A 14,738-nucleotide genomic window follows, 5' to 3' on the forward strand; every position below is an offset into this window, starting at 1 on the left:
TTCTGTCTGGAGTTTATTTTTGAGTGTGGTGTAAGGATCTCCTTCACCTTTTTGCATGAGGATGATGGATTATTCGGGTACAGTTTACGGACCACACCATCCCTTCCCCATTCACCTGCAGGGCCAGCTCGGTCGGGCGTGCGGCCCATGTTCTCCTCTCGTGCTCTTTTCCGGATGCTGTTCTGCTCTGCTGATTTATTCTCTGTACTTGCACCAGCACGGTGAATGCCTATGACTTGAGTCTTGGTGTCTGGTGGAGCAAGGCCCCCAGCAGGTTTTTCCTCAGGCACAGCTGGACTCTTTCTGTCCCTTTGCTCTTTCATATACATTTTTAAATCACCTTTGTCAGGTTTAATTTTGTTTTAAAGGTGTGGATCATTCTGTTCACCCTGAAGAGGGGTGGAAGGAAGAGTGACAGTTTTGGAACTTTGTGGCGAGAAGTAAAATGACTTGGGAAAAGTGCACTTCTCATTAGATTCTCTACCCCATGTGACCTTGAAATCTTCATTGCTTAGTTACTGCTTCTAACTTTTTTCACGAACCTGGCACTATTTTCAGCCATTCCCCTAACCCCTCCCTTTTTGTAAAAACACCTCCCAGCCCCCACCCCACCCCACCCCCAAGTTTTAAAGACTGTCTTTCACAGTGTGGAGGTTGGAGGGGGAGTGGCTGCTCTCCAAAGTCTGCCAAGGCAGCAGTAGAGCTGGGAATTAGATATTATGTGAATGTCAGATTGAGTGCCAGATGACTCCGAGGGCTGTCGAGCAATAATGACCGTTTGATGTCTTATATTCAGCAGTCCTGTGAGAAAGCCGAGGCCCAGGAGGTTAAGGCACGTGTTTGTAGTTAACAGCCACAGAGAGTCAGAATCAGGAGTTGATCCAACTTCCTAACCTTGAAAAGACTCAGAGCTTTAACAGGGCTCAGAAAACCTTCAAATTGTGTTGCCCCGATGCCCCCGGATCCATCCGCGTAACCATCCAAAGAGACTGTCCCTTAGTATCTTCTGAGAAGAGAAGGTCATCAGATGAGTAGGAGCAGCTGTTGTGCGAGCTCAGTATCCTTGTAGTGTGGGCCAGGCAGTTACTGATCCTTGTTCCAGGAATGGGCTTGCCATCCATGGATCATCTCAAGGACTAACAGTGACCTCTGAAGTCAGTAGCTTTGGGGCTCTTTAAGACAGAAACAGAGGATATAATTCAAACTAAAATCAGATTTCGTCATAAGGTCTTATACCGGCCCACTGCAGATCTGCCACTGAATAGCAGCCAGAATTGAGGCTCAGGTCAAATGGCCCTGCTGTGTGACACGCCCTCGCCCCCACACCCTTCCCCTAGGTCAGTCCCAACTTGTGGTCCAGTGCTCTTCTCAGAACGCCAGCTTCCCTGAGCATAACCTGAGCTGACGTGTGGTACATTCCAGCTACCTGACTTATATCAAGTTGTCCACGGCCGTCAGGCGGAACGAGAACATGGCCAAGGGGCTGCAGAAGGCACTACAGCAGCAGCCGGAAGATGACAGCAAGCGCTCCCCACGGCCCCAGGACCTCATCCGGCTCTATGACATCATTCTGCAGGTGACCCTCGAGGACTGGGGAAGCAGGGCCTGTCCTTTGCAGACACAGAATGACTTAGCTTTGCGTAGTGACAGGGCTGGGACCAGCAGCAGCTGTTAGTGGCTCAGGAAGAGAGGCCTTGTTCTCACTCAGCAGTGAGCCCTGACGCTCGACGTGTTGGTGTGTAGAGGCCACCAAGCCCTCGGGTGATCACTGAGCGCTTCGCCTGCACAAGATCCTCTCCCACGTGCTGTGGGACTTCTGAGACCTGAGGCCACACTGTCTTGGCGCACTGGAGATTGGTCAGTAAGAATGAGAGACACATGCACACCCTCCAGGCATCTGTGGGAGCTGCCAAACGGAGGGCCGCTCTGAAATGAAAGATCAGACCAAGAGATCCCCTCTAGTTGACTTGGTCTGAGAAGTCTCGGAAGGAGGTGAGGTGTGAATGGAGTCATAAAGGACAAACAGGCTTTCGGTAGCAGAGAGGGGGTGGCGGTGATGCTAGGCGGGGCTGCTGCCAGGCCACTCCTCGCAGACCTTCCCATTTTTGCTGGCCTGGGCTCTCTCTTTGCTTGTGTGTGTTTTTACAAGGTCTCCTGTGAAAAACCCAATCTGAGGCCTGCTCTTCATGAGTTCTCTTGTTGCATCTCTTATGCAGAATCTGGTGGAATTGCTCCAGCTTCCTGGGTTAGAGGAGGACCGAGCCTTCCAGAAAGAGATAGGCCTCAAGACACTGGTGTTTAAGGCTTATAGGTAAGGTCCCATGAGGCGGATGGCGCTCTCCTGTGCTGCCTGCTGGCTCTGTAAGCCTTGGGAGCATGGACCAGACTCCAGAAGATTGGGTCGTTGGCTGTATGGTTACCTTTCCAGTGGTCAGAACAGTCAGCCCAGCATGTTCAAGGGAAGTCTTTGCTAAAGGTACTGGCTGGGAGTTTCCAGTGTACCTCATTTGTTCTTTGGATAGGGCGGAGGAGGTGGGGGAATACACGCTAAGGTCTTCTCCCTCCTTTTCCCTCCTTCCTCCCGGTGGAAAAGGAACAAGTGTAGGAAAAGGTGTTAGTTAACAGAACCAGAGTGGAATCTGAACTGAATTAGGAGAAAGCTAAGGCTCCGTTTTTTGTTTTTGTTTTTAAATGAATCGTGTTACTTGTAATTTGGAGGTGGGCTGTGTGGTGCAAGAGAAGGGTGTGGACGGAATGGCAGAATAGAGCCGGGTGTGTAATTGCCCCCCCCCCCGCCCCCCGGCCCTCACACCCCAGTACTCTATTACTCTCTGGCATGCCCCATCTTCACTCTTGTTAGCCCTCTTCCAGGCCATGTTCTGTCAGGAACCAGCAGCCCTCAGGCTCTGTTGACCCCAGTGGAATAGTTTCCATTAGCAAGAGGATTCTTGGGTTTGGTTTTTGAAAAAGAGGTGAGCAGGGTTGACCGAGCTGGCTGGACATGTGGGCAGGGGGTGGGGCTCATTTGGGCAGCATTCCTCCTCCGTGCCTGTCCCCGCTTCCACCATGTGCCTTTGGGAGCCGCACAGTAAGACTGACTAGAGTCAGACAGTAAGTAGAAGACAGGGGGTCTGTTACAGCGTGGGACGTGCACGGCGCAGGGAAGAGTGGAGGGTAGCCTGGCAAGCCGGGGCATGGAGAATGTCGGGGTCTTCCCTGCAGTGATCCTGAGGTTAAGAAGCCTGTTTCCAAATCTAAAATTGAGCCTACACTTCAAGGAAAGCCTTGATCTTCTAGAATATTCTGGTTCTTTCCCTTCCCCGCCAGGTGTTTTTTCATTGCTCAGTCCTATGTGTTGGTGAAGAAGTGGAGCGAAGCCCTTGTCCTGTATGACCGAGTCCTGAAGTACGCAAACGAAGTAAATTCTGACGCTGGGGCCTTCAGGAACAGCTTAAAGGTGCGGCACTGCTCCTTGCCCCCACGCCCAGGGAAGCTATGCAGTGAGACGACCTCAGGCCCATCCTCCCTGGCCAGCTGCGGGTGTGGTGTGGCCCTGAGCGCTCCAGGCCTGAGATGGACTCGGGTACTAAGAAGGAAAGCCATTCCTCTGGTTAAGATAAACTTGAAGTACTCTTCTCAGATTCAGCTACATGTTATAGTCACCTGAAAAGATTTTTAAAAGATGGCTGTCTGTGTCCCATCCCCCCAGATTCTGGTTTTGATCCCTGTAGGGTCTGGGGTGTGCATTGGGATTTTGTAAAGCCCCTCACTCATTGTGATATGCAGCCGAGTTGAGCATCCGTGATGAAGCCTTTCCCCACAAAGTGTGCCTGTACCAGCAACAGCATTTGGGAACTTGTTAGAAACCTCCCAGGCCCTATCTGCCTTTTAGCAACCCCCCCAGGCAGTCTGGGTATACCTTCAAAGCTTACCTGCTGATGGAAAGTACCTGGTGGTTTGGTTCATTTTGCTACTTGTTGAATGACAGCTGGCTTTTTAAGCTGTGGACTGCCGTGATGACGTGGGGCTTGAAGCACCAGCTGGTCCAGGGAACCCAGGCGCGTTCATTTACTAGTGGAGACTGTTGGGGAAGATAAGCCGGGGTTGCCCTGGGCAGGCTGGTGTGGGAGCCGCTGCTCTGTGGGTGTTCACCTGTTCCCTCAGAACAGCACTGGGTTCTGGGATAACGTACACACCAGGCTTCTGCCTTCAGAGCCACACAGACTTGCGTGTGGGAAGGAGGAGGTCCTCGAGTGAAGGTGGGGATGGGAAGGAGAAGGTGAGGGGTTATGTGGCCAGCGTGGTGGCAGCGTAATGATGGGGTGTCCTTGGCCCCGGGGTGTGGAGGCAGACTGTGTGGATGATTATCCCAGGAGGCAGGGAGAGGTGTTTACAAATCCCTGTCTGACCTGGGTCTGAGAAAAGAGGCGGGAGGGGTTCACATCTTTCCAGATTTTGCCAGGTAAGAGACTGCAGCCTGCCACGGGGCCCCTTTGTGCTTCAGTCTCCTCCTCTGTAAAGTGGAGTAGAGATTAATTCAGGATTATTAGGAAAATGGAATTAGCAATTGTGTGAACTGCTCAGAAGGCACCTGGCCCGTCGTGCATGTAGCATGTGATACGCTTATTCATAATACTGTCCTCGCTACTGTCTCGAGGCATTATTATTTAAGCTAAGGCATCACTTTTCCTGTCTGAAACAAGTTAGTGCCCTTTTTTTTTTTTTAAGATTTTATTTATTTGATAGAGCGAGGGAGAGAGAGCAGGAGCAGGTGGAGGGGCAGAGGGAGAAGCAGGTCCCCGCTGAGCAGGGAGCCCGATCTGAACTGAAGGCAGACGCCTAACCGAGCCACCCAGGCGCCCGTTTTGTTTTTTTAAGTAGGCTCCACACCCACCGTGGGGCTTGACCTCGTGACCCTGAGATTAAGAGTCACATGCTCTGTCGAGGGACCTAGCCAGGCGCCCCAGGCTAGCGTGTTTTGTTTTGTTTTGTTTTGTTTTGTTTTTTAAATAGGGTAAACTGTTTATAAAGTCTAAAATCCTGTGAAAATAGTGGTGGGAGCACTTAGCTCAGGTTAGTTTGGCGCACTTGTCTGGCCCGGCTCTGGCTCATGAGTACATGTTTTCTGAATCATTACAGGACCTGCCCGACGTGCAAGAGCTCATCACGCAAGTGAGGTCAGAAAAGTGTTCTCTGCAGGCAGCAGCCATCCTTGGTGAGCCACTTGCCTCTTCTTGCGACATGTTCCCAAATTTCCTTCGCTGGTATCTCTCCCCTCTCCTGCCCCCTACACTCCTGTTCTAGTTAATCTGTAAGATTTTTATTTTTTTCTGCCATTATTTCTGCCACATGAAGGCATCAAACTGTGTGGAGGAATTTATTTAATTTTTCTTCCCCAAAGATTTTATTTATTTATTTGACAGAGACAGCGAGAGAGGGAACACAAGCAGGAGTAGAAGAGGGAGAAGCAGGCTCCCTGCAGAGCAGGGAGCCCGATGCAAGGCCCGATCCCAGGACCCTGGGACCGTGACCCGAGCCTAAGGCAGACGCTTAACAACTGAGCCACTCAGGCGCCCCTACTTATTTATTTTTTAAGATTTTATTTATTTGCGGGAGAGTGAGAGAGGGAGCACAAGCAGGGGGAGCGGTAGAGGGAGAAGCAGGCTCCCCGCGGAGCAGGGAGCCCGATGCGGGGCTCGATCCCGGGACTCCAGGACCATGACCTGAGTAGAAGGCAGATGCTTGACTTAGTGAGCCCCCTGGGCGCCCCTGTGTGGAAGAATTTAGAAAACCAGTCCCGAGGTTCCTCCTCCCTGTTAGTATTTTTCGTACAACTGTCGGGCCTCCACTGGTCTGACGACTTTGCTTCTGGGGTCTATCGTCTGTTTGTCGGCGCTTAGCAGACCTCGACCCAGGAAGGAAAGGGCTATAACTTCCCCACGTGTTGCTGCCTTTGCTCTTGGGATATAGAATCCATACATGTGACAGGTGTCATTTGTGACTATATCGTGTTACATCCCTGTTCTTATTGAATCCCTATGCGACTTACAGATGCAAGTGACTCCCACCAAACGGAGACTTCCTCCCAAGTCAAGGACAACAAGGTATGTCTGGGATGCAGCTTTTGAGGAATAAAGAGGAGAATTCATAACTCACTAGAAATGTGTGCTTAGTTGTAGAACAGAGAGCCCTTCATTTCTAAGCAAACCCCCCGCTTGCCTCCCTTCTTCTGCTCGGAGACGTCACAGCTGTTGTGTAAGGTTTGTCCGTGGCAGCTAGGGACACAGCTGGCCCCAGACAAGGAGCTTAGGAACTTGTGCTTTGCGGCGCAGCTGGCTAGGAACTCGGCCTGGGACGCCCAGTACGCCTGTGCCCCTGGCCCGGCCCACGCCTCTCCCCACCTCACTAGGTTTCAGTGACTCTCAGCTATGAGATGGGGATGGGATGACACCCTTGTAGCGGATTGGTGGGGATCAAGGGAGGAAGCCCATGTAGGCTCTGAACTGGGTGCTCAGCACGTAGTGAGTGTTCCACTGGTGGTCTGTGATTAACTCCTGGGTTCCTCCCTTTGGTTTGACTCCCAGCCTCTGGTCGAACGGTTTGAGACATTCTGCCTGGACCCTTCCCTCGTCACCAAGCAAGCCAACCTCGTGCACTTCCCGCCGGGATTCCAGCCCATCCCTTGCAAGCCTTTGTTCTTTGACCTGGCCCTCAACCATGTGGCTTTCCCACCTCTTGAGGACAAGTTGGAGCAGAAGACCAAGAGTGGCCTCACTGGATACATCAAGGGCATCTTTGGATTCAGGAGCTAACCAGGCTCTTCTTGGGGGCAGGGGGAGATTCTCACTCTTCATCTGTATTGTGAGAAAACCCCAGCAAGTTCCATGATACTAAGTCCAGGTCTGCATTGGCCCAGGGCAGGAGCGTAACGTCCTCAGCCCTGCGTCCCTCTGTCTTGTGTGTTTGTGCACTTGCGGTTCTTAACCGGTGTGCTAGAAGGGGGACCCTGCCGTCTTCTGGTGGATGTGTGTGGGATCCCTCTGTCTGCACCTACTGGGGGAAGGGCCGCTGCCATCTGGCCCCGTGGCCTGTGGGAGCCGCGCTCGGGTGGGTCCACGCCAGGCATGGATGGGAGCTCGGAACTTTGTGTCGTGTCTCTTCAGTACCGCGGATTTGCAGCGGACGACTCCTCGCCATGAGCATCCAGAGTCCCGTGAAGAGTCTGTGACCGGGGACCACCGGCAGCGCCGCCCACAGCTACAGTCAGCCTTATGCCCTGTCACCTCCAAGTGGGAGTTAAGTTTCAGAACAAGCAAAGAGCTCTATTTTTAGAAGAAATGTGTTACACTCAGAAATGATGAAAACAAATCTTATATTAAAAAGGCAAAGATGCTGGAGACTGTGCCCATGTTTTACATGCTCTCACCTCTGGTCCCAGTGCCCTCCTAGGGCCCTTGTCGCTCGATCCTGTCCTGGGGGGTGTCCCCTGACTTCTGGCAGCTCGGGTGTGTCTGAGGCCAGTTAAGGGGGTATTAGAGGCACTTTCTAAATCTGAAATTTTTAGATGCCATAGATTATATTTAAGTCAATTTCCTTTTTTTTTTTAAAGCTCTACGCCTGATGTGGGTCTCACACTCGTGACCCCGAGATCAAGAGTCCCGTGCTCTACAGACTGAGCCAGCCAGGTGCCCCCAAATTTCTTTTTTTTTTTTTTTTTTTTTTTAAAGATTTTATTCATTTGAGCTCTGAGAGTGCATGAGCAGGGGGAGAGGAAGAAGCAGACTTCCTGCTGAGCAGGGAACCCGATGAGGGGCTCGATCCCAGGACCTGGAGATCATGACCTGAGCCAAAAGCAGATGCTTAACCGTCTGAGCCACCCAGGCGCCCCTCCCCCGATTTCCTTTTTAAGTTTTTCCTTTGGTGACCCTTTTTCTATTTCTATCATAGCATCAACAATAGAAGTCCTAAAAGCAGTGAAAGAAAGCGAGCAATAAAAGTGATTTAGACATGCGATGTATCTGAAACTTCTGAATCCCTTTGGAGATGGAAATTCACTTGCCCCGTAGGAAAGCGAAGCCACAAAGGGAAATGTTGGCTTCAGTGTGGCGTAAACCTGGAGCTGATCAGAGCAGCTTGAAGGGGAGGCTGGGTGGTTACAGACAAGAGAACATCATTTCACGCTGGACCCACTGTGGGCATGGCCATGCCTCTTGTTTTCCCAGGGAACTGCAGAGGGGGGGAGTTGCCAGAAGTTAGAAGACAGGAAGACAAATCAGACTTCTTTGTTAGAATTGCATGTTGTCAAGGACTCCAGATGCTCAGATTGTGATCTCTCCTCCCCCCAGGATTTGCTTTGGGTCAAAGAGCCTTAGGAAGCTGATTTTGTTTTTATTTTATTTATTTTTAAAGGTTTTATTTATTTGAGAGAGAGAGGGAGAAGCAGACTCTCCACTGAGCAGGGACCCGACTTGGGGCTCGATCCCAGGGCCCTGGGATCATGACCTGAGCCAAAGGCAGACGTTTAACCAACTGAGCCACCCAGGCGCCCCCTGATTTTGTTTTTAAATAGAAAGTTTTACCATCTGTGCTGTACAAGTCAGGGGTTATCCTCCGTCCCTCTGAAGATATAGCACAGATGACCTGAGCATGAGGTCTTGGATTTTGGTCCCGAAGGCTTAATACTGTGTCCCTAATGGGCTGAGGGAGCCCTGGGGGTCTTTACCCTTTTCCCTGTCCTCCTCCTGGCTCCCCAGCTTGGCAACAGCAGGCTGTGGACTAGGTTCTGTGCTTCCCTCGCCCCTTTCTCTGTGCCCACCGGCTGCAGCCACAGCTGGGTCAGGCCCCCAAGGGCAGGCCCCCATGCAGGCAGCCCTCCAGCCTGTCTAAGCCGGTGGCTGCTTCTGCCCTCCTCTGGGAAGACATCCCTTTGTCTTGCTCATGGCCCTTCCTACCCGGCATCAGTGGGGAGGCGGAATCCAGAGTTAGTCATTCTGATTGACCTTTTCTAAGCTTTTTCTTTCTGTGGCCACACTAGAAATTCCCTTCCTCCTGGTGTCCCCTGGAGCTGCTGTGCGTGGTAGTGGCTGTGGTCAGCCGCTGAGGCTGTTAACAAGGCATGTTTAGTATTAAGAGCACGTGTTTACACAAGAAGACAGCCCTGGCAGGGCCAAGGTCTCTGGTTAGCTTGCACATCCCTTCAGATAGGATCCCTGGACATTAAACAGGCCGTCATGGGACACTGCGCCAAAAGCAGGACCCCATCATGTCCTCAGGCCAGGAAGCAGCGCTCACGGCCATGGGTTCAGAGTCGAGCCCTGGGCTGCTCCTTGGGCCACCATGTTTTGCTGGGTAGATGGCACAGAACAAAATGCCAGTAGCCACACAGTGGAACAAGAGTGCGGTCTTGAGGCGTAAGGGATGGATGTAGGTACTCCGCTTCCCGTGCTCATTCCTGCAGCTGGGGCTCCCATCCCTCCCCAGGATGAGCTATGCTTGCTCAGCAGGCTTGGACCCTGCAAGAGGCTTCTGTCTCCCCAGATCCAGAGAGGAGGAGAAGCTTACTTCAGGCTCTGCCTTACAGCCGCCGTGCTAAGGGCTTTTGGCTGTTCAGTGGTGGTGGTCTTGCAGAAACATGAGTGGTGAAAATTACCAAGAGATAATGCTAAACATCAGATTGAAAGACATAATTTGGCCAAGTTTGTGGCCTCTAACCCTGTTGGTTCTGTTTGGAAAAACGGAGCGTTGAGGCAGCTGGGGCCAGAGGGGCTCTGGCCACTCCGTTTCCTGGGTGTTTTCTCCTTTCCATGTGCATTGTTTCGAGGTACTGTCTCTGGTTTTACTTTAAGCTGAGAATTCTTGGATTCCCCTGTTGGAAATGAAACACTGCCAGGCTTCGTTCCATCTCCTTTCTCTGGTGGCAACCTGAGCCTTTCACCATGGCTGGGAGGTGCCGGCCTGTGGTGGCAGTGCGCCCTGCCCCTGCCACGGCTGGAGACCATCCCCATCTCTCCTCCCACTGAGGTGATGCCTTCACGCCCTCTGGGGGGGTGCTTGACCCTGGGGACTGCCCGGGTAGGGGCTGCACTGATTTTGCACACCTGGCATCATTAATACCCAAAGCTAGCCGATCACAGAATTCTAAACAGCACGTTGCTGTGCAGCCTTCACAAGCTTGGACCCTTCAGAGGTCTAGGAAAACACCCAAAGATAGCAAAAATATGTGTTGGTTCTAATTTTTAAGACAGTTGTTGCTACAAAAGAGATGGAAACCAGGTTTAGCTGTAAAATTTATCGATGTTCCAAAGCAGAGAGATAGATTGGACGCTGCCTGCATCCTGACAGCACCAGCTGGAAGAATCGAGCCTGTCGGCTGGCTTGCTGTCAGAGGCGGGGCGCAGGCGGGGCTGCCCGAGTGGGGAACACGGCCCCCCACCCCCGCTGCAGGGCGGCTCTGCGGCATTCACCATGTTATTAGCTGGTGTAAGGTAGATGAAGAGTGATCTCAGATGGCGAATACTGATGGAGTACTCGTGAGAACCTTTTGTCTGACCTTTCCGAGCTCTTAAGGGACTGTGAGCTCAGCATCTAAGGTTCGGTTTTTATTTTTGCTTTGGGGCAGGACTGTGACAGCCCATCGGTCCGATGAGCTGCTCCGTGCTGGTGCCAAGACCTGCAGGAAACACCGAGCAGGCGGGGCCCTGCGTTCCCCTTGGCCGTGCCCTCCGTGGGGATTTTCACGGCGTTGGAAGGGGGAGCCCGGCTTCGCTGTAGTCCCCATTTTCGGCAGATGGTTTCTTCACGTCCACTAACTGCAGCATGTGTCCTCATGCTCAGTCTGTGGTTCAGTGACTCCTCACACTTGGAAAAGAACCATAGCCCTTCTATTCGGCTGAGCTTTTCCCAGGGGTCTTGTGGCAAGAGGCAGGGCAGGTACGACAGGCAGGTGTCCAGTCCCCGAAAGCTGTGATGTCTGTCAGCTCTGGCTTGTCTGTGGAATGGAGAGGGCGTGGGGGTCCTCACCCAGAAAAGGGGGGCATCTGCTTCTCTGTGAGAAGGCAAATGTGCAAAGCGTTTACTTAGTACCTAAGAGGCACTTGACAAATAGGAATTTCCCTCCCTTCACCCCCCGGATGGGCGCCGGCATCGGCATCGGCATCAGAACGCGGGCTTCTCCGCCCAGTGCTGCCTGTGGCCCGCGCGCCGTCCGGGCTGGGACCTGGGGCCTCGCGGGAGGAGCTCCTGCCTGGCCAGCACTGAACTAGGGAAGTCTCTCTTCCAACCGTAGCCCCACAGTGAGCAGCTCTCCCGGGGGGCAGGGGGACAGCAGGAGCCCAGTGTCCAGGAGGCGGGGCTGCTGTGCGGAGAGTTGGTGGGGCCCCTTCCGCTGACACCCAGCCCCCTCCCTTCCCTCAGCGCACCCCCACCGCCCTTCTCTGCCGCCCTCCCCAAGCCAGGCCCCGCTGGGTCTAAACAGCGTCACCGGGACAAGCCAAGTCCACTGAGCTGTCCTGCGTGCTTCCAATTTCCTGGCTGTAAAGACTGATTAGGAAGGGTTGCTCCTCAGCTACGAAGACTGTTATTTGTTCTTTGTTTTATAAGCCTTTTCCTTCCTCAGACCGGTGACCGGGGCTCGGTGCAGGTCAGCCCCTGCCGCTTCGGTACGGCCCGCGTGACTCCCTCCCACGGCTGAGCTCGTGAGTGCCATGATGGCCTGGCCACCACCCGCAGACCTGAACTTCACAGGAGGGCCCAGAGCCCTTGGGCAACCAGGAGATCGGGAGGCCCAGGAGCTCCTGAGGCTGCGCTGTGGCCCAGAGACGCGGCCGTCCCAGCTCTGGTCCCCTGCCTGGACTGGGCCGGCCGTGTGGCCCAAGGCTAGGGAAAGGGAGTCACTCCTAGAGGGGAACAGCCTTGACCTTGTCCTCTCAGGCAGACTTGGGACTTGAGGACTCCTGAGGTCACCCCCTATCCTCTGTCTCGCCGTCTCGTATGGGGGCCCCTGATCTCCCGACAGGTAGGGTGGGTTGGTTGGTTGGTTGGTTTGAATGGCTTGCTCTATACTCTCCCTGTAAAAGCCCCAACAGGAATAACCAGCTCCTTTTCCTGCCTGTTCTGCTCTAGTTAGGCAAGCCGTGGTCACCTTCTGATTCTCTCCAGGCTGACCTTCAGCATTTGTTTTTAGCAGGCTTATTGGGCAGACTCACAGCCCAGAGAGCCTCCTCCAGACCACCCTGTAGGTCCCTGGGGCCACAGCTCTGCCTCCCTTGGCACCTGCACACGGAGGGAGACTCAGCCCCAGCTCCCCTCCTCGCAGCCCTCGTCCTCTCCAGGCCCAGCTGGTGGAGGCAGCTGCGCTTCTCGGCGCGCCGAGGAGGTGTGAGGTGTGGGAGAGGTTATCAGCCAGCTCGGCTCCGAGGCTCTGATGGCAGAGCTTTTGTACAAACAGAGGGTGATTTCCTGAGATGGCAAAGCTTGTCCTGATCGAGGTGCACATGGGAATGTGGCAGGTTATGGCTCCCAGGGCAAAGTCGGGAATTGCTATCATCTGCTTCAGCAGGGAGAAGAATGTCCCCTGCAGGAGGAGAGAGTGGGTAGCTTAAGCCCTGGTGCGCTCTCCAAGCTGCCACCCTTTGCCTAGCTGCATGCGTGCATGGCGGCCTTGGAGCTGGGAGCTCAGCGGCTTTCAGTTCTGATCGGCTCGCCTGCTCTGGCCCCCCACCCCCTGAGCTGTGAGTGGCCTGCGTCGGCCTGCCTGGCAGCAGCTCCAGGCTAGGGGGTATGAGAAGCTGCTACCTGAAGTCCTAGCTGGCACGGTGCTGGGGGGAGACCCTGCACCGGTGGGCCTCAACCTCCCACTCCACAGAGGAGGAAGCCAGTGTCGGACGAGGGGAGGCCCTGGGGGCAGGACAGGGAGCCAGGCCTGGGCTTCCTGCCTGGTTCAAAAGGAGATGTGGCAGGCGAGGCCTGGGAAGGCTGAAAGTTGCTGCACACTGTCCAGCTTCTAGGCCAGGGCTGTTTGGTACAGTTGTCCAGTTAACCCTTGAAAAGCATGGGTTTGTACTGCGCAGGTCCACTTACGTGGGGCTTGCTTTCCTTTTTTTTTTTTTTTTAATAAATACAGTCCAATGCTGTAAATATATTTTCTCTTCCTTACAATTGTCTTAATGACATCTCTTCTCTAGCTTTCTTCATTGTGGGAATACAGTATATAATACATACGGCACACAAAAGGTGTATTGAGCGACCATTTCTGTTACTGGTAAGGCTTCTGGTCAACAGTAGGCTGTTAGTAGTTAAGTTTGGGAGGAGTCAAAGGTTATACAGAGATTTTTCAACTGCATGGGGAGGTCGGCGCCCCTAACCCCCACATTGGGTCAAGGGTCAACTTAATGTGAGCCACAAATGCAAGCCACATGTATAATTTTAAGTTTTCTAGTAGCCACATTTAAAAAAAAGTAAAAAGCAGATGAAATTGATTTGTAAAAGTACATTTCACTTAACACAGTGTATCCAAAATATTGTGGCTTTAATCAAGATAAAAAAAATTATTGATGAGGTATTTCACATCTTCTTTTCCACACTGAGTCTTTGAAATCCAGTGACTGAAATCTTGTGGCTGCCGTGTGGGACAGTGCAGGTCTCCACGGAGGCTCTGTCCCATCCTGGCCACCTAAATGACCCTTGTCTTTCTCACATATTTAAAACCCACATCTTTCTTTCTTTGTCCCTCTCCCTTCTCCTGTGCTTTGGTCTTGGGGGTCGGAGTCACTGCCCATGTGACTAGGAGCATCTCCCAGACGAGGCTGTTCCTGCCGGCTGCATGTCAGCCCCTATCTGGGGCGCTGGGGCCTGATTTGATTCGGCATTAGACAGTCACGCCAGGAATTCAGCTCTTGTTTTTCTTGCCATGAATCAGTTAGCCCTAATCTCGGGCGTGTGAGAGCCTCCTGTGCCGCTCATTTATTTCCAGGAGAGCTTCTGCAGACGGGAGACAGAGCTCAACCGTTCCAAATCTCTGTCTGGTTGCCTTTTGCCTCCTGCCATCGGCAGCCGGGGTCTGCATCCCTCTCCCCTGTCCAACTTCGGGGTGGGGGGTGGTGCTCCCCTTGCTGCTCCTCTCCCGGGGCTGGAGTCTAGACATCTTTTCCCCCTGGGCCCTCTACCTCCAATGACCACCACCTCCCAGGAAGGAGCCCTGAGTTCTCGGGGAGGCAGGACAGGGGACTGAGGGCTGCAGTCTCCTGCCTCCCATCTTGGCTCTCCTGGGCTTGTCCAATCTCAAAGATAAGGAAGTGAGCTCTGTGGTTGGAGATGAGAGGCTGGCGCGTTCAGGGCTGGCTCCTGGATCCTGCAGTCATTTAAACAATGGCCCCTTTCTGAGGACAGTTGATTGCAGGCCTGCTAGTAGTGGTTCAAAGAAAATTGTCACCCAGCAATAACATGGAGGAGAGGCTGGGGCAGGGAGGCGTGGCATCTAGGCCTGGCCTTCCATCTCTGGCTCCAGCTCACAATCAACACTCAACCGGGAGCAGAGCTTTGGATACCCTCAGCTTCCCTGTTGCTACTTGTCAAGGCCCCCTGGTGCCCTCCTCACCCCCGCTGTCCCCCCAGCCCCTCCCCTGCCAGGATGGGTGACTCCTGTGTCCCCTCTCCAGGACCAGGTTCAGTGGCTTGTCCATGAGACGCAGCCAAAAGGGACTCCAACCTCTTCTGTCCCACTTGGGCATGTGGCCAGTCTC

At 53.4% G+C, this 14,738-nt stretch overlaps 1 protein-coding gene across 2 annotated transcripts in view; it reads left to right on the forward strand.

Annotated features, from left to right (window-relative positions):
• SRP68 (signal recognition particle 68) overlaps positions 1 to 8,013 on the forward strand; it is a 32,782-nt gene extending 24,769 nt beyond the window's left edge. For both annotated transcript variants that reach the window (XM_028112621.2, XM_028112622.2), the window contains exons 11-16: positions 1,423 to 1,576; positions 2,217 to 2,311; positions 3,328 to 3,457; positions 5,140 to 5,215; positions 6,052 to 6,104; positions 6,585 to 8,013. In XM_028112621.2, the coding sequence (XP_027968422.1) occupies positions 1,423 to 1,576; positions 2,217 to 2,311; positions 3,328 to 3,457; positions 5,140 to 5,215; positions 6,052 to 6,104; positions 6,585 to 6,812 (736 nt within the window). In that variant the 3' untranslated portion in view covers positions 6,813 to 8,013. The remainder of the gene's footprint in view (positions 1 to 1,422; positions 1,577 to 2,216; positions 2,312 to 3,327; positions 3,458 to 5,139; positions 5,216 to 6,051; positions 6,105 to 6,584) is intronic.
• The last annotated feature ends 6,725 nt before the right edge of the window (positions 8,014 to 14,738 follow it).

Source organism: Eumetopias jubatus, unplaced genomic scaffold (assembly GCF_037043125.1).
Source record: "Eumetopias jubatus isolate StellerSeaLion01/CBP00866 unplaced genomic scaffold, mEumJub1_p1.0 scaffold_10, whole genome shotgun sequence".
Taxonomy (NCBI): Eukaryota; Metazoa; Chordata; class Mammalia; order Carnivora; family Otariidae; genus Eumetopias; species Eumetopias jubatus.